Source organism: Aptenodytes patagonicus, chromosome 21 (genome assembly GCF_965638725.1).
Source record: "Aptenodytes patagonicus chromosome 21, bAptPat1.pri.cur, whole genome shotgun sequence".
Classification (NCBI taxonomy): domain Eukaryota; kingdom Metazoa; phylum Chordata; class Aves; order Sphenisciformes; family Spheniscidae; genus Aptenodytes; species Aptenodytes patagonicus.
In genome coordinates, this window is record NC_134969.1 from 3,321,304 (window position 1) to 3,340,236 (window position 18,933).

General features: G+C 46.5%; 1 protein-coding gene and 3 non-coding genes across 6 annotated transcripts; all 4 read right to left on the bottom strand.

Moving 5' to 3' along the window:
- Nucleotides 1–180: 180 nt before the first annotated feature.
- PABPC4 (poly(A) binding protein cytoplasmic 4) lies at nucleotides 181–14,861 on the bottom strand. 3 transcript variants are annotated; one of them, XM_076357326.1, is made up of 15 exons: nucleotides 13,834–14,859; nucleotides 7,613–7,806; nucleotides 7,183–7,298; nucleotides 6,563–6,702; nucleotides 6,200–6,294; nucleotides 5,463–5,600; nucleotides 4,764–4,859; nucleotides 3,972–4,244; nucleotides 3,615–3,702; nucleotides 3,322–3,441; nucleotides 2,627–2,754; nucleotides 1,876–1,969; nucleotides 1,630–1,760; nucleotides 1,442–1,541; nucleotides 181–522 (listed from the first exon to the last, which is right to left on the bottom strand). In XM_076357326.1, the coding sequence occupies exons 1-14, from the start codon at nucleotides 14,024–14,026 to the stop codon at nucleotides 1,455–1,457; spliced, it is 1,893 nt and encodes a 630-aa protein (XP_076213441.1). In that variant the 5' UTR covers nucleotides 14,027–14,859; the 3' UTR covers nucleotides 181–522; nucleotides 1,442–1,454. The 3 variants fall into 3 exon arrangements, with proteins under 3 accessions (XP_076213441.1, XP_076213442.1, XP_076213444.1); XM_076357327.1 differs by lacking the exon at nucleotides 13,834–14,859 and adding an exon at nucleotides 11,701–11,789; XM_076357329.1 differs by lacking the exon at nucleotides 1,442–1,541 and having other exon boundaries at nucleotides 13,834–14,861.
- On the bottom strand, nucleotides 3,055–3,187 carry LOC143169904 (small nucleolar RNA SNORA55). The gene has a single exon (XR_012996951.1). It is a non-coding gene; the product is annotated as a small nucleolar RNA SNORA55 (small nucleolar RNA).
- Nucleotides 4,354–4,486, bottom strand: LOC143169905 (small nucleolar RNA SNORA55). The gene has a single exon (XR_012996952.1). It is a non-coding gene; the product is annotated as a small nucleolar RNA SNORA55 (small nucleolar RNA).
- On the bottom strand, nucleotides 5,011–5,143 carry LOC143169906 (small nucleolar RNA SNORA55). Its single transcript, XR_012996953.1, has one exon. It is a non-coding gene; the product is annotated as a small nucleolar RNA SNORA55 (small nucleolar RNA).
- Nucleotides 14,862–18,933: the final 4,072 nt, after the last annotated feature.

An 18,933-nucleotide genomic window follows, 5' to 3' on the forward strand; every position in this document is an offset into this window, starting at 1 on the left:
TGTGGCATAATTTTAACACAGCTGCTTCAAAACAGTGATTGTCCAAAGTCAACAAGCAGAATAACTCAATTAAATCACAATTTTAATGTATCAATCATATGACAACCGCCTGCCAGTTTAAATTTTACTAAGCCACATCGCATTTACTTCTCAAATCTAGAGAAAGAATGACAAATGCAGTGAAAGTTTTTATTCCTTTATTGATAAATGCTTTCCAGACTTTCCAAGCTGGATTGTTCAGTTAAAACCAAAACCACAAAATACTTTCAACCTAAAATCCTCAATGTCCTGCTTAGAAGACACAAAGGGTAGCTCTGTTCTGACCACAAAGGAAGCAAGATTCTGGCTTTGGAAATCTAGAGCTCCAGAGTTGGCTTTTTAAATAAGATCTTAAAGATTAATTTACAAAATGCAATATAACTATGTGATATGATGCATGGCATTGAGATCTGCAGGACAGCGAAGAATCTTCAAACATCTTGAGCTGATGTCTATGAAGGGGCTATTTGGCTTCTTTGCATCCTATAGGAAGAGATGACAACAAGTTACCTACATACAGCACACCTCACTCCAGGCTAGTGAGCTTCCCAGCATTACAAACCATAAGGACTCCAATATAATTTGCAAGGTACAGAGAAGCTGTTAACAGTTGTGGATAATATCCATTTCTGATCATCTGACACAAAGCTCAAACTCTTTAGCAGAGAAGCCAGTGACTGGGGCCACTGAGAAATACACGGATGAAAACATAAGAACCCGCCATCATTCTTCAGCATTTTGAGTTGTGACATCTGACCACAACAGCTTCCCAAAAAGTACTGAAGATGTCAATTCCGGACAACCCACAGAAAAATGGATCATCAAACGCGAGAAGAGGCATTCAAAGAATCAAAAACCTTATTCAGAAGTTAAACAAGAGCCAGCTCCAAACACAGGAGCCAGCATTTGCTTAGACAGACCTATGCAGTGAAAGGACATTCCTGACACCAGCACGTTAATAGGTACTGTAGACAGATGATTGTCAGGATAAGGAAGGGGCATTAACAGCCTATTTAGCCTCAAAGTCACTAGAACATCTTGTGTCTCTCATTTTATTTCCCAGATTAGCAGTTTCACAAGACTCATCTCTACATTATTCCTTCCTTGACATGTCAACTGCTAGGAACACTTCAGGGACTTACGCAACATCTTTCTGATGCTTAATTAAAATAAGATTTCTGAAGAATATTTCTAAAGCTGCTACAATAAGGATTCCGTTGTGAAAAACTGCATTGGGGTTTTTGTTTTGTTTCTTTTGTTTTTTAAAGAGTGGACTAAAAGCACACAAGTGCTGCGACCGGACCTACACAGGCCTCCAGACTGGCTACATTCACTAACAATCATGCTTTATTTACTCTGATTCTGGAAGCTTTTAAGTGAAGCTAAGGACCGAGACACTCACCAATCTTCCTGGTTTAAGAGGTAGCAGCAACCACACCCACCTTCTGGGCAGCTTCTTTCTTGGCTTGGTGAGCCTGCAACACTGCAACGGCCTCCTCCACCTCAGGGAGACAAGTTATCTAGTGAGACCTATTCTCTTGACCAAAGCCTCCCACAGACCACCCCATCTAAAGGAACAGGCCGGTTTACCTTTGACCGGAGGGACTCTGGAGACTCTAACATGTGCAGCAGCTCTGAGTTGTCAATCTCTAGCAGCATCCCCGTGATCTTCCCCGCAAGGCTGGGGTGCATAGCTTGAATCAGAGGGAACAAACGTTCTCCTGGGAAAAAAAAAAAGCAGTTCAGACAGCCGAGTTTCAATTAAAAAGTCATCTTTGAAACCTGAGGGGATTTCCAAAGTAATACGCAATCTGTAAGAACTGAAGTTTCACTTACCCAGCATCTGTTTCTGCTCCTGGGGAGGGGCAGCAGCCAGCATGGAGGCCGTTAGCGGTTCCTGTCCCTGCACATGTACTGCAGGCTGAGGTGCCTACAGAAGGGCAGACATGAGGGTTCTGAAATAGATACTAGACTGATTGCTTCATATTTAGACACAATAATAAGATATTCCCTCCTTCTAAAACACAACCTTTGTCAAGCCTACAGCAGATTTAACTTTCAGAAAAGGACAGATAAGGTGCCCTTGGTTCACAAACATGCTCCCTCCAAGTCCTGAACTCAAAACCCCCTAATGTCACACACAGGCACTGTAAATATCTTACAAAAACCAGATCAAACATTGTGAGACAAATATCGCAATTGAGAAAGAGCAACATCCAGGCCTGCTTTTTTTTTTTAACAATGCAGAGGTTTGTGGGAGAAGCAAACTGTGCCTTCAATGATGCCCTAGTGAGGATTTGGCAAAGAGGTGAGAGAATGAATGGTTGCAAAATGGGAAAGCAAAGAACCAAGAAAAATATCCTTACAGCAAATCTGGGTAAAAAAAAAGGCTTGCAAGTACAAGACAGATAAACCAACTAGGTTGCCCCTGGAAAAGGTACAACTGCCAGGTTTTTAAATTCTGAATTACGATGCCTGTCTGGGTTATAAAAGTAGCTTGAAGTTTCTGTAAAAACACTTCATTTGAATGTAAAACCTGTTGGACTGCAGTAACTGCAGGGACTCCCAGCCCAGACCCTTGTGTTACCTGCAAAGGCTGTACAGCTGGGTGTGGGCTGCGGACACTTGAGGCATATTTGTAAGGAGGAACCGCTCTGGGAGCGGGGGCAGCTACAGGCGGACGAGGAGCTAAATTCTGCGCTGCGGTGCCAACGCCTGCAAAAGAAGAGAACAGAACTACAAACACCTGTAGCAACATGCAAGCAAGTTGGGATGTCTGATATTAACTGTTGAATTCAAACTATGCTCTGCACAGTCTAATACTTCTTTAGAAAGTGGTCTCCAAAATGCTACTGGCTACGTTAGTAAATGGCTGTTCTCCCAAAAACTAAACCATGGATTCCACATCCTGCATTTAAGACATTTTCTAGTTATTCACTGGAATAAAATGAATTTGGATGCTCCACTCTGAAAACAATATCCATAACCTACAGAGCTTTTTTTTTTTTGAGTGGTAAATGTTGCAGAGGTGTAGAGATGAGTTCCAAACCAGTGGAAAGCAACCCATCTGGATTTCCACTGCTGTGCTGTAGCACCAACTGTCCCCCGACCTGCACTGCACAGCAAGGAATAGGAAAGATTCAGGTGCTGTCTCTGCCCCTTGCTCCAGGTGGCCTTTGGTTATCCATATCTGACAACCATCTTTGGAAGTAGAAGTCAAGTCTCACTAGCATCCTCCTCCCTCACAGACAAGGGGAAGAGCCTGGGAGGCAGACACCTTACCAACTCGCTGGGCAGCAGCAGGGAGGCCACGAGAGGCCGGAGCATTGCCAGCAGGGGCCAGATGGCGCAGTGCTGGCCGTGGTCCAGACTGGCGCATGGCATTTGGCATTCCCTGGAAGCCTAATGGAAGAAATGAGGGGAAATCCTCAAAACAGAACTGACTGGCAAGTCGGGACAGTCAGCTACAGAAAGCAGGTTGGGGTTGCGCACGGAAAGGAAAGCATGCATTGTTCTTGTTGGAAAGTACAGCCAAGAGGGTCATACAACCAAAATATTGTCTCTAGCATGCTCACCTTGTGGTCTTCCCCCTTGCTGCCAGCGTGGGTTGGGTCTCATCTGTGTCATTTGATTGGGTGCATAGTAAGTGGGTCTGCTCTGAGCCTGAAGAAAGATCAGACAAGCTCAGAGGCAACATCTTAGTGAATAACAAACATTGTTTACAACATGTTTTGGCAGTTGTTGCCAGGACTCAACACTGAATTCACATTAAGAGAACAGGCAGCTGGGAAGTCACAGAATTAACTCCACTGACTGCACCCCTCATTAGGAGTTACTTGCTTATAGGCATAAGAAAGGCTCAACGAGATTATTGCAGCTGAACCATCAAAGCTCCAAGACAGGTTAAAAAAAACCACACAAGCTCAGCTTACCTGGGGCACAGCAGGCATGAAATATCCCCCAGCAGCAGGCTGGAACTGATTAATAATTGTGTTGGCAGGCAAGGCTCTCATCCCAGCAATGCGTTGCATGTACTGATTAGTTAGATGGGCCTTTCGCTCTTCTTTCCTTTGTGCAAGTGCAACATACAATGGCTTTGAGCCCACAATTCGCCCATTCATCTCTGTCACAGCTTTTGTCGCTTCCTCTGGAGAGGAAAAGCAGACAAAGCCAAACCCTTTGCTCCGTCCATCTTCCAGCATCACCTGCAGTAAAGATCAATTGCTAGTGGAGTACCATTACGAGAACTTAGCTTAACTTACCATTACAAGAATCCATATTTTTTAAATGTCAGATTTCAGGCAGGTAGGACATAACTGTCGCAGAGGTGTAGAGACAGGTACTCAATGAATGAGAAGTCACCTGTCTGGATTTACTCTGCTTTTCTGTAAGCACCATGTGTCCCCAGGCCCACACTGCACAGTAAGGAATGGGAAAGATTTGGTGCAGTCTCTAAACACACGTAGGGAAATGCCATTTCACACGTATTGGGGAGTCACCTCAAACAAGCATGTTTGCCACTTCCTGCCTCCTCTTTTCATGAGGGAATGAAGCAAGTTCTCAGTAAAATCCCACCAGGACCCAAAGAAATCTGTGTATTTACTAGTCCAGGTGTTCTCAGGACCACAATGACCAGGGGATATAAGAACTGCCCTTCAATCCCATGTCAGTAACAGTTCCTTCTTCAGGCTTTAAAATCCAAATACCCCCAAACCCCACAATACCTTGGCACTCGTTATTGACCCAAAAGGTGAGAACTCCTTCCTCAGTTTTTCATCATCTATAGTGTCATCTAGGTTTTTAATGTATAGGTTAACACCCTAGAAGGGAGAGAACAGTAAGACTTTCATAACATTAAAGAAAATCTTGAGCACATCGACTGTTAGCATCCATCTGCCAGAGCTGTAATTTGTCTGAAAACTCTTAATTTAGCATAATGTTCCTTTCGTACCACCCAAAGCTGAAGGCGATAAATGTTGCAAAGGCGTAGAGACAAGTCCCACTGTGGTGAAAGGGAGCTTGTCTGGATTTCCTCTGCTTTCCTGTTGCATCATGTGTCCCCAGTCCAGCATTGTATCGCAAGGAGTGGGAAAGATTCAGATGCGATCTCCGACATGACCCAGTTTTGCCATAAGTTAGAGAGACAACAGCATGGGGTTTTGCTGTCTCTTTCCATCTTTCTAGGTATCCCTATTTGAAAATAAAGGAGACTGCATGACTGTTTGCTCATGTCCTCCTAAACATTTCATTGCCAAGACTATGCCCTGATGCCCCCTTTGCCCCCAAATACCATGGAGTCACCTTTACATTTTAACTCCCAGGGTATCTCATAGGACAATGACTGATTACTTTGTCAATTCTGTTCAAGTCTGCCGACAGACTGAAAGTGGTGCTTAAATTCAGAAAAGGAACAGACTATTCACCTGGTACCGGCTGAGCCTCTCTTGTTTTAGCTGTTCAAACTTCCGTTTCAGCTCTGCCTGACGCTCGACCTTCTTCTGCGCTCGGCCTACAAATACCATTTTCCCATTGATATCCTTTCCATTCATTTCTTCTACTGCCTGGACAGAGGGTTCAAGAGGAAACTGTCAAGTGCTGAAACAAGATAGCACCTGATCCTGTTAAGAACAGGACTGTCCAAATCACATCGTATCCCTGCCTGTTAGCCAATAAACCAAGGTTGCCACATTACCTTTGCACTGCTTCCATATAACAGGCTAATTAAAGGCAAACTGAAGTTATCAGGAGAGACCATGCTGACAACACCACTGTAAGTGCTGGACTAACAGCAGCTTGAGTTTATCCCCACCCCTTCTTGCAATTGAGGCCAAGTTTTAACAAGCATTCTGCTTAGAGAAGACCATAATGTTCTCACTCTAGACACCTTCCTCCTCCTGAAGCCCTGCATCGTAGCATTTCTTCAGCAATCAACATTCTTGACTATACCACTGCATTCTGTGTGGATCTAGTAATCTGGAGAAATGCCAAGTTACCCTTGAATGTCAAGCTAGTAAGGGGCAAAAGGTTTCTAAGTCCCCACATCTAGAAGAGGTTATGCCCAAGGCAGACTTTTCTCTCATTTTAGTAACAGGCTCCTATGATAAAGCAAGTAAGTTTTTCTTCTCTGCAGATATCCAAGCAGCATAAAAAATAGTCATACCTTGTTAGCATCTTCATGCTTTTCAAAGCTTACAAAGCCAAAGCCTTTGGATTTTCCAGTAGGGTCTGTCATCACTTTAACACTCAGAGTTTTACCTGTAACCAAGGGACAGGGTTAGTAAAAAAATCAAAACTATTTCAAGACTATTAAACTCCATATAATAGCCCCAGCCTTCTCTCTCTCATCTGCTGGTCAGCCTCTGCCTCCTGTCCAACATTTGGCACAACTACTACCCACACCTCAACTCTCTGTATTCCTCAGCCTCAAAGTGACCCACGTGGAGTTATACAGATGGTAGCAGCCCTGTTAAACTACCATGGGTCATGAAATTCACAGCCTCATTAAAAGTGTTTCTGTATTTACCATATTTGCTGAAGAGCTCCTTTAGTCTTTCATCATCCATGTCATCCCCAAAGTTTTTAATATAAACATTGGTGAATTCCTTTGCCTTGGCTCCCAACTCAGCCTCCCGCTCTTTACGAGACTTGAATCTCCCAACAAATCTGTAAGAAAGAATGAAAATCCCAATAAGCAGCTTGTTTTCAAGAGTGGAAAAACAATGTGTGATTTGCAGTGAGGCAAAAAATGAGTGTGTAGTAGGAGCTGGGAATGGGGATAAGAAAGGGTGACAGGAGAAGGACAAACAGGCCACAGACCAACCAGAAAAGTCACCTGTCCTATGGCAGAGAGAGTCAGACAAGGATGCCCACCCAGCTCTGCAGTGGAGAGAGTACTGGCCACAGAAACCCACCCCAGCCCACTAGCGGAGAGGTAGCAAATCAAGGCTTGGTTAGGGAAACCCACCAGCCCTGTAATGGAGGGGTAGCAGGCCATGGCTTGGGCAGGGTCACTCACCAGCCCTGTAGTGGAGAGGTAGCAGGCCAAGGCTTGGGCCAGGAGAACCAGTGCCTTGTGTGTCCCTGTTAATACCGAGATGCATCACGGTTCATGCGATCGTTGCTGCTTCTGGCTGTGACACTCACACTTTGCGGTCGTTTAGCAGCATGCCGTTCATCTTCTCGATGGCTCTATCTGCAGCATCCTGGGTCTCAAAGTGCACAAATGCGTAGCCCTTAGAGCCATTCTCATCACACACCACCTAAACGTGTGGAAGGAAAACAAAATGTCAGCTCTCTGAACACATTTTCTCCTCTGTCACGCTCAGACACAAAGCCAGCACACAAAAATAGGTTACTGCCAAGGCTCAACACTAGGAAGACGTGTGTGTTTCAGACTTGCACGCTTCATGACCAAATCTGATGTAACATCAGCAATCCCTGACCTTCTGGTCAACTCTGCCTTTTAGAGACTCCACTCCCCACTTGATGAAAGGTGTCCCTTTCGCTTCCTACGTTGGACATGTCTGATCATGTCACTGCTATTACAGAATTGGACAAAGTAACCACATCTCACCTTGCAGGACAAAATATTCCCAAACGCTGAGAATGTGTCATAAAGTGCCTTGTTATCAATGGATTTGTCCAGGTTCTTAATGAAGACATTCCCAACCCCTGACTTCCTCAAGGAGGGGTCCCTCTGAGACCACATGATGCGAATGGGTTTTCCTTTGATCACATCAAAATTCATGGTATCTAGAGCACGCTCAGCTGCAAGAGAAGTCAAGAACAGATTTCTGTGGTTTGTTAAAGAATAAAGGTTTCCATCATGTGGGTGATTGTTTTCTCTGAATTTTACTCAGCTCACGGAGACATTTGGGGCAGTATCATGGGCAACCAATTTCAATGACATTTTAACTCAATGTTTCAAGGGAGGTCTTTGCAGCACGGTCACTAGACGTGTTTAAGTATAATAGGTTTACTAGACTATTTTAAATTTACATGATAGTAATGTTTTAACAACCACAGCAAAATGAATGTCAAAATGCCTGGGGTTTATTAGTTACATTCTTAGTTATTATACAGTTAAATTGCTGCACCCAAAGAAGGAAAGGAAATACAGGAAACCCTGGGGAACAAAAGGAAGTAACAAAAGTGACTGTTTGGCTTGTTTGCTTTTCATGAAGCTCACATCTACCCATACTCCATTTCTATTAAGAGAAAAGGATCATCTCCCTATCAGGTCAGGGAAAACATGCACGAACACATGGCTGGCAGGGAAGAAGACGTGAGTCAGCCTCTATAACTTATGTGGCCAAAAAATGATTCCCAAGCTGCTCAATCTAAAGATGACAGCAAGAGCGGACAAAACTCTGGAAAAAAAGTCCATATAGCCGATCTGGTTAACAGGGAAGTGTTTATCTAAACTCTAAAACCCCAGCACTGTCATTCTAACCTACACTGAAATCCCCTCCATGATTCTATTTCTGCTACCTACTGATGTATTAAAAGGATCATTACGTACACACATTAGGATCTTGTTCATAAAATTGAGATGCTTGGGACTCTTCTGTGCCAGAAAACACCCCCAGCATGGAGTGCGCAGAGAAAAAGGAAGACTCTTAATTCCCAGCATGAAGCAGGGAAAGAGAGGATCAACAAGCATTAAAATCAAGGAATATTAACAGGGCAGAACCCAAGTTTTCCAAATTTGTTTGTCTCAATTCTTCCAGGCCACCTTCACCCAATGATACTTGCTGATTAGATTTCAGGAGCAGCAAATTCAAGGAAAATGCCAACTTGAACATCTTCTTTCACGTGATCGCTAGTGTAACCAGAGTAACTACTCAGTATTTCATGGAGCTATCCCTAGGAACTCCAATGAGACATTGCCAAAGTCTCCTGCACTCCCTACCCCCAAAGTCAGTTTCAGCTACTGCATCGAAGTTTCTCAGAATTTTTCATGTGCTTTGAAAATGTTTTCTGTTGTTGTTGCTTTTTAAATTGAAGTGGTGCTGTCACTATTTTCCTCAGTCCTTCACACATACCCCCAAGCTGGAAAACAAGCCCTGATGGACTTCATTCCTGAAGTAGTCAGGCTTGCAAAAAAAAAATTTAAGGAGGAAAGTTATACCTGCTACAACTCTACCAGCTCTGTTTAGTCAAAGGTGTTAGATGCAATTAACTGCCATGCTAAAATGATTCCTCAGCTGCTACTCTGAATCAATGCAACTGAGGTTCTTCCTGCAGTCCATTCCTAGTAGGCACTTCAGCAGGCGACTTGGTCCAGCTTGTCAAATTTGGCAGTGTTTATTTATAGCAGGGAGAGGTCCTCCAGAAGTATGCGTTGGCAAGGACACAAACTAGTTGTATATACCATTTGCAGCAGAAACAGGGCTCCTGCTGAAAGGTGACAAGCAGATGAAGCAGTGGCATGCAACCAGAGGGAACTGTGAAACGCTCTGCAGCAGCTACCAAGATATAGACTAGTTATGAACTTACTCCCAGTTCTTTCAAGCTTCCTAAGCATATACTTAAGCAGATACTATTGCACTGCTCTTTCAATAGCTTGCTAGTATCCCACTCTATTATTACACTCTTCTTGAAATTCACTCAGACACTTCTTGTGAGCAGTGGTATAAGAAAGCCCTAGATGGATTCCCTGATTTGAGGAAGGTCTGCCATACCCACAGTAGAAGTGCAATCACATTAAACCAGTACCTAAGAAAACCTGTAAAGGACCAGCATGAATTATGTGAATGACTCAGACTAGGCACATCTGATTCATTTCCTTAATCTGAGCGAACACCTTCTCATTTTCTTCTATTTAAGCCACAAAGCTTCAGCCATTTCAGTTCCTGTATCTGTTTCTCTCCCACTGGTTCCTGTCATCCTTCCAGCAGACTCAACTGCAACTCATATATAACATTAGACACACTCTTAACCCCTTTCAGGCTTCCTTTTAATTCCTCTTCTATAGCCTTCTGGAGAGGGAAAGCATATGAACACTCCTTGCAGCTTGCCTTAGGCCTCAAAGTAATTAATCTCCCTTACAGGCTCCCTGATGCAGAGCTAACACAATGCTGGAATTAGCAACTGTGGTTGAGCGGCATAAAGACAGATAACCACACGCACACACCGAGATTCACCCATGAGAAACTCTGCACAAGGAGTTTTATTCTGCAAAGATGGCTGCTCTGCAAACCTCTGGGCTTTCACTTATGTCACTAAGCAAAAGAGACCTGACAACAAAAGCACATAGCACAAATCTAACCACTTTTAAAAAAAGAGAGGTCGCATACAGAACAGACTCAAATCCCTTGATCACTGAAGTTAGAACAAAATGCTGTTGGCAATGAAGGATATGTAAGTAACCACTCTTCCCTTTTAACTTCACACCTGCATTTACGTTACACAGGTCTTCTCTTACATTGTCTTCTCTTCTTTAAGGAAGGGACAGAAAGTTTATCTATACTCTTCTACACCTTTCTTCAGAGACACTTATCTAACCCCAGCTCTGGGTTCCTTCTTGGCTTGGGAAATGTTCTGTTTTCTCTGTACGGAACAGCTTATCTCTATAGCCATATTAAAGTTTCTCTGCTTCGTTATCTGAGTTGTCATGTCATAACTGTTGTCAATGTTATGAAACCCTGGAATGCAATTAAATTGCATGAGGAGCACATGAAAAAGGAAATTCAACTTTTCTTTCAAATGAAATGAGTTTGTTTTCTTTCCCTTCTTTACAGTCAAAAAGAATAAACATTAACAACTACAGCTGAGCCTGAACTAGCCAGAACTTTGAAGCGTTTCCTTAATCTGCCTATCACAGTATGACAGATTCAGTATTCAGCATTCACTGGTTACTACGCCAAAGAACTGCAATCAAAAACAGCCGAGCTTATTTTCACTAAAAATAACCTCTCTGCAGCAGACTACCAGTTAGACAATGCATGTCCAGAAAGTAACCCCTTCCAGAGCCAAGCATCGCTCCATTAGGTAACAAAAATGTAAAGAAAAATGCAAGCTTTGAACCAATTCGGACACAGGAACTCTGGAAGTACAGAGCACATTCAAGACGTGACAGTGTGATCTCCTGGTGGCCCCACGTAACGGGGAAGGGTTCTGGCTACTTGACTTGCTCTATGGTCTTTCTCTAGTCATACAGACAGCCTTATTTCCCACACAAAATTTAAAACATTGTTTTCTTCAGATTTACAAAGCACTCATCCTTCCACAAAAGGTGCCAGGGAAATGCAAACTATCACGTATCAACTTCTTTAATACCTACTACCACTTCAAGCATACTAACAATGTGTCCACAAGAACTTCCCCAAAAGTTTTCAGAGCACAAAGCTTCCAGATTAGTTTTATGTGGTATTTTGTAGCATCTACTATCACCCATAAATCAAAACAGATCCCTACAGCGCTACAGAACACCCCCCGTCTTTTTACGGATTTAGTAAAATGAAGTCCAAATGCATTTCTGATTATGCATTCCTGGAAGAAAATACAGATCCCTCCTTTCAGAAAGCCCTCATGCAGGTAGTACTGAGTACTGCCACCTTGAAAGCAAAGCCGAATTTCTGCATTTGACAGTAAGAATTGTATTCTTCATATTCAGGTCTTTGTTTCGGAAAGACCGCAACACACCACCAACGTGCTCACCTTTCCAAAATTATCTATGTTCTGCTGCATTACATTTAGTACAGCAGCTGTTTTTTACTTATGCAAAGTAACAGATGCTGCAGTTTGCCAGACAGAAGAAATCAGGAGCATTTCAGAAGAGATCTCTTCATGAGGGCAGGAAGAGTTTGAACATTTCTCCTTCCCGATATTAACTCAATGATTAGGTTTAAATCACTTGACCTTCTAAGACCTACCAGTAACAAGACACCACTTTGTCAAAGTATCACTTGAAGTACTGGGACTTCCTAAAATGTCTGCTGCCTCACCAGGAGCCCAGAATGATGCAACCTCCCTCTAAACACCTGCCTATTTATTACCATAAAAGATTACCTTCAAATATATTGGAAGGCCACCTGTCTTCGTATTTGTATGAGGTGCAGAACTTCTTTCTGCTAAAGCAAGCACATGTGACTGCTTCAGTCACTCTTCCCTTTTAACATCATAACTACACGTATTATACAGGTCGTCTCTACTTTAAGAGAACTTTATCTATACTTTTGCACCCCATCTCCCCAACATTTATCTAATCCGAGCTCTTGGCCTTATTTCTGCTGCTTGTTTTTCTTTCTCTTATCCTAAAAAATGAGATCATAGCCTAGACAAAGGCAGGTGAGCCTGGATAACTGTACCTTTGCTTGTACAGCACGTGAACATACCAAGGTGGTTTTATAAGAGGGAGTCAGAGCAGACAGGTTCATCAGAGCAGGAGAGGACCACATGAACAGGCTCTCAGGTTCTTTCCTTCTCACGGAGAAGTTTTAAAACACATAAATACATTGCTTAGCCTGCATAAAAAGCACTTCTGGGAGTTCCGTGAATGAGAAATTATGCACTGGGGTGCAAGCCAGCTTTTTATCAGCCTAGCAAGAGAAAGGATCAGAAGTGCTCAATCGGATCAGTCAGCATCCCAAGGAAAGGACATGCAGAAGGTACTTTGACCTGGGAGAGGATGGAAGCTAGGATGGCACATAGTCACAACAGACTATGCAAAATCCAAACATTCCAGCCAAGAGCTCAATCCAAGAAGCTCTGCTAGCTTGCAGGAATACAATTTTGTAATAACGTTTGTCTTCCACACAACAAATACTTTGATCCAAAGTCAATATATTACCCTGTGCAACAAACAGACCACTCTCTGCTGTCTGTAAAAATGTAAAGCAGGATAACCTACTACAGGCTAAAGGAGAGTTTACTTGCTGCTGAAGTCTGTGCTGTTGTGAATTGATTCTGAATTCAAGGGAAAACTTCACTCTCATCTATCCTTTGGATGTCTCTATCGCATATAGATACTGCTAAATCACAGCACAGAGCAATAAACTTGCACCAGTCAACAAGTAAACGCCTGAAAACTAGGGCAGAAAACGCTGACCCATTTTTCTTCCAGAAAAGGCATGTTTCAAAATGACCTCTTCTGTCCCATCTTTCACATGCTACTGCTGCTTCAGCTCTGGAGTACCTACTTGAGCAGGAGCCAAATTAAAGTATGAAAAAAAAAGAGTTTGCAAGAGCAAATCAACCTGGCTTCTGCATGTGAGATGACCTAGTTTCCCACGCATCGAACAACGCGTCTTCTTTCCCATTAATACAAGAATACCACTTCCCAGACTGGGAGACCCATCTGGCCGCTTGCACAAACACAGCAACCTGCAGTCCACCAGGTGTCCCAAATATTAAACTGGAGTGAGTGGGCAGCCAGAGGCTCAGCCAGTCAAACTGAGCATTCAACCAGGGCCGATTACTCTGAACTTTTTCTGCTAGGACTGCATGAAGACCCATACGAATAGCCCAAATCTACACAACGATGAAGCGGAACACAGTGGAGATTATTCTTTTATGCAAGCTGGAACAAACCCAAGTCTCCAAACTCTTAAGAGAAATAGGTCTATCTGTCAGAGGTGTTACCAAGATGTGCATTTGCAGAGTATTTTGTAGACACCAAGCAGTAAAAAATATTCCAGCTTCAGTCACTAGCAAGTGATTACTTACCCTGTAACTGTAACATTTTGGTAGGCAGCTACATGGCAATACACCTGAACAGCAGTGTGAATTAGTGGAAAAAAGTGAATAAAAATGAAGAAAAAAGCCGTAGATGTGGTTGTATATGTCACTTACCATCTGCAGGCTGCTGGAAGTTGACGTAGGCATACCCGAGGGACCGGCGGGTGATCATATCCCTGCAGACCCGAATTGAGAGAACGGGCCCAGCAGGGCTGAACTTCTCGTAGAGCATGGCCTCGGTGACATCGGGGTGCAGGTCACCCACATACAGCGATGCCATCGGGTAACTGCTGGCAGCTGTGTTCATCTTCCACCCAGCACGTGCTCCCACCGGGAACTAAGAGGGTTTTATTCTTGGGGTTTAAGTCAAGCTTTTTGTATATATTTAAACTGGGGGAAAAACCTCAAAATCTTACTTAAAAGCCTCACTAAGTGGGGGCCTGCAGAAACAGCTTGGGACAGGGGGGGCTGGCAGGAGGCTGGTAACCAGAGGGAGGGCACAGTGAGGGGGACCAGGGGACGGCTGCTCCGCCACACCAGGCCCCGGGACAGAGAGTGGCTGAGGGGGGAGAAGAGGCCTGGAAATCAGCAAAAAACAAAGTTAAGCCTCCAGGAGAGCGGGGCTCGGATAAGAAGCCAAAATTCATACGCAGCTCCTGAGCGTTTCTCCCGTCAGCTCTGGGGCAAACCCCTCCTCGATCTGCCTAAAACCACGTCCCTTATTTCGCTTTAAGAGTCTAATTTAGCCCCAATTCTCCAGAGCAGAGGCCGTTTGATTTTCTGAGGGGGAAAAAAAAAAAAAAGAAAAATAATCCTCTCTGTAATATATACTTATACGAACCTTTCTTTTAAAATTAAATCTTCTCTGCTAGGTTTATATTTTATATATAGATAAAATAGATCGGCTCTAGCGGGGCAATAAATAACACGCGGCGGCGGTTGAGCGCCGAGAGGGGCGGCCGGGCTGACAGGAGGGACCGGGCCGGAGCCGCGCTCGCCCGGCGCCCCCGCGCTTCCCCGTGCCCTCCCTGCCCTGCGGTCCCGGCCCGGGGCGGCGCTGGGCCCGACACCGACTCACGCGCTGCGGCCCGGCGAGCGGAGAGGCGGCGGCGGGCGGCGGGCGCCCCTTTATAGCCGCCGCGGCGGCGTGAGCGGGCCGCCGTGCCGCGGAGAGGAGGCGGCGAGGCCCGGCGGGGAGCGACCCCCGCCGCCCGACGCGCCGCCGCCGCCCGCTGCAGCGACCCCAGCGGGGGGGAGGACCGCCGCCCGCCCGGCCCGAGGCGAGGCGAGGCGAGGCGAGGCGAGGCGGGGCGGGGCGGGGCGGGGCCGGCCCGGGCTGAGGGGGCTCGCGGCTCCCGCAGCGGCGCCCCCGCCCGCCATTTTGGGGCCACCAGTCGACGACCCTCGTCGGGGACATGGCGGCCCACGGCCCCTCAGGATTGCCCTGCCATCGCCCTGGCTCCGGCCTCCTCACATGCCCCAGGACAAGCTGGGCCTCCATTTCTTTCCGAACCGCTCCCAGTGCCAGGAATCCCAAATCCCCCCCAGGGCGGTTCAGGCCCCTCACGATGAACGCGTGCCGGGAGGGCCTAGTGCCACGCTGCCAGGCGCCCCCCTTCAGACCCCAGCCCCTCGCCGCTCCTCGGCGAGACCTGGTTTTCCTCAGGCTGCCCAACAACATGCACCCCTCACCTCCCAGGGATGTCCACCTCCCCCAAGCCAGCAACCAACCCAATAAATAAGCACAACAGCTTCCTAATCCTTCAAATCCATGTGGTTGCCATGAAAAATGGCACCCGGGCGGCGTTTGGAGGACAGCTGTGCAGCTTCGCAGCTCAGTCAACGTACTGATCCCATGGTGGCTCGAGCAACACCAAAGTCTTGTCCCTGCACAGGGATGGCGGACCAGGTTTAGGGCGAAACGATCCTCTGCGGGCAGCTGGCAGGGACATGCACCCACAGCAACACCCCCCAGAGGGGTGGTTTTGGGGTTGTTTTCCATCCCATCCCCATCCTCTGCATGCAGATGTCTCGCAGGGCAGCTCAGTCCCGCCATGAAACACGAGGGGCCCAGGGGAGTCTCCTGGAGAGAGCAGGGCCATGGGGCTGGGACTGGGGCAAGGAGCAGGACGAGCAGAGGAATGTACCAGGAGAGCGAATAATTCCTCTGGGATAATTTTTCTCGCTGCTCCAAGCTATGGTTTTGGAGGTGTCGCTGGCAGTGAGATGAGGAGCGGTCATAGCTGGAGCCATTCCCACAGCTTCCTCCTCTTCAGAGCATAATTTTTCCTCAAATACGTGCAAGTTCCTGCTGCAGCCCCGGCGCTGCACCAGCTCACATCATGGGCCACCCTGGAGCAGGACCAAGGGTCCTTGACATCTCCCTGTGGAAGCGAGCTGTCAGTCCCTCTTCCCAGGGTGAGGGTTGAACAACTCCGAATGCAGAAGAAAGCCGCTGGAACAAGAGAGGGATTCACCCCCCTCCACTGTCCCACAGCTTTACACTCACAAGATTCAGCTCCGGGGAGACCCGTAATTATCTATTTCCAGCATCTTCAGCAGAGCGTGAGGACACAGTAGCGCAGGATTCAGTGATTCATCAGTGACCTTCAGGCACCATAGATGTCCTGTTAAGGGGGACTAAGACAGTCTACAGAGGCTGGTAGCCGGTCTGCTGTGACTTTTAAATTCTACATTACATTGCCTTTAATTTGCTTTAAAAGTGGGATAATTGTATCATAAAAATGGCATATGATACCTATCCCTTCATTACAGTGGAATAATTGAGAGTAGCAGAATAAAAGTAACAATAGCAAAGTAAATTGTAATATTTTGCAATATTTTCAGTCCAGGTTATTTTCTAAAGACACAAATCATCCTCCTCCTGAGCTTATCATCTTCCTCCCAACAGCCGGCGGTGCTGGGAGGCAGCACTGGTGTGCACTGGTGGGATCATGCCTGGCGTCTGGCGCTGTTTCACTGCTCGGTCCCCTGCAGCCTGGCATCTCCTCAGCTGGGAAACCACAGGCTGAGACGAGTGTCTTGCTGTGGAAGGAGTTCAGAGTGGCTCCTGCTCTGACAGCTAAAGTCAAAACTCAGCAGAGCTCGAAGAACATGTTTCCACATAAAACGCCCTTTGGCTGCAAGCAGCAGCTGTGGCTACACTGAGAATGACTTTTATTTGAAACATATTTATTGACATTTGCGTCCCCTCCCAGGGGACGCCATGCAGACAGCTACAGTCCTGTGTCCTCCTTGGTCCTTTTAACTCCTGACACAAACAGATGGGCCGGGGGTACCCTCTGCCCATGAGGGCCCAAAACTGCCCCAGGGACCCCACTGCTCTTGGTACCCTCAACACACGAGTGCAGCTGCTCCTGGTGACCAGTGATGCCCGAGATCCTCCCAGTTCACCCTCTCAAGACCTTCAGCAGTGCCTGGAGCAAAGGTTACATCTTCTAATGTCTTCATCTCGCCAGTCCATCCCCATCAATGATGCTGGTGTGAGACCCACCACCTGGAGGCCTCCCAAGCTGCTCTGCTACCTGAGCGGTACCTCAGTTGCTGATGGTCATCGTAAAAGATCATCCATTTTTCAACACGGATGGCAAGTTTTCAGCCAAATGCTGACCCTGGTTTAGGATTTCTCCTGCTTAGCTTTGGGATTTTACCAGTAGAGGGCAGGCCGGGATTGCACTGCAAGCGGAAAAACGCGTAAGCGCAGGAGGGAGAGCATTTCACCCTGGGCAAGGAACAGCAGAACTGAGATAAGCAACATTTTTCACCCAGGGGAATTTGGGAGAGCAGGACTCGCTCACTGCTAGAGCACCTGCTGCATAGCAAATCTCCCGCAGCCTGGAAGTGGCCTTGTCCCCTCCAAGTAGCAGGCAAAGGCTCGTTCATCAGGACCCTGTTTCGTTCCAGCCCTGCTGCTGTCAGAACTGGAGGGGTGTTTAACAGCGCTGTGTGCCACCGAGCAGCCCCAGCCGGACTGCGCTGAACGCAGCCCACGCGTTCCCATAGGCCTCTTCATTATGTTTTTTTGCCTGAAGAACAAGGATGAAGAGAGTGCGCGGAGAGTTCGGGGATTTCCCCTACAGGGTAGATCAAAAGTTGCCAGGATGTGTTAGAGAAGACATTTAGGCTAAAGAAAACCCTGGGGAAAAAAATGAAGCTCCAGTCCCGGGCTACTGCTCTAATCACCATGTTGCTGTGGGGAGAAAACCCCACGGGCCTGAACCGATGCCCTCCCACGCGCTCCAGCTCCCGTTTGATCAGCAGAGATCAGGAAGTGGTTTTTTTTTCACTGTCTCTGTTTTGTTTTACCACTGTAGCCCACGGGGCTGGTTTGTATGCCTGCCTCCCACAGAGGGTAATTTGGTTCCTCTCTCTGGCCGAGGCCACACCAGAGCACTGAGCTCCCACCGCCGCCTCCAGCCGGGTCGGGGCAGCCCAGGCACCAGTGGGACTACCCGTCATCAATAGCCCTATTATTGCTCTTGAAGTTTCTCTCCACTTCCAGACGGATGCTGTGTTACTCCATCACAGCTGCAGTTGCTCCCTTCCAACAATTCCCAACACAGCACTTAAGGCAGGGATTTATGGGCGGTTTTGAAAGGCATTTTGGAACGAGAAGGAGTTATGGGAAAGGAAGTTGAATTCCCACCATTCCCCGGAAAATTCTCCCAGCATCTTTCACGAGAAAGATCATTTACTGGTCCTTTCCTCAAAACAGAGACAAGCTCTCAGCTGTGGCTCTTTGTTTAGTCCAAAGCGTTTCCCAACAGCAAGATGCAGCAGGGGTTATTCTGGTCCTGCTTGCAAAGGGTCAGGAGACCGAGGCGAGCCCTCGGCGTCTGGCTGCAAGGCTCTGCTGGACACGATTTGTTCCCTGACATTTTTGTGGACGCTGGTAGCTAAATGAAATGATTTGTTCTCAAGCCACGGATTATTGCCAATCTCAGGGCAAGCGTTGCTGACTATCCGGCTGATTTTGACTCACATAGTGGTTTGCAAAGTAAAAAGTCACGGGACCAGAGTTACGAAGAGCAGCAGCTACAAAACAACCAGCAGGGATGTTACCTTACAAACTACATCTTACCTTTTTTGAAGCTTTTCAGGAACAAAAGCTCACCTGCCGCAAAACTAGCAGTCATCCAAGCAGGCTGGATTAGCAGAATAGATTCACATCGACACTACATTTCACAACCAGGA

Coding starts and splice junctions, on each gene's coding strand:
- PABPC4 (XM_076357329.1), bottom strand. CDS start 14,026: ATGAACACAGCTGCCAGCAGTTACCCGATGGCATCGCTGTATGTGGGT. Junction 7,807..13,833: donor CTTCCAGCAGCCTGCAGATG/GTAAGTGACATA, acceptor CTTCTCTTGCAG/CTGAGCGTGCTCTAGATACC. Junction 1,761..1,875: donor GGAGCAGAAACAGATGCTGG/GTAAGTGAAACT, acceptor TTTTTTTCCCAG/GAGAACGTTTGTTCCCTCTG.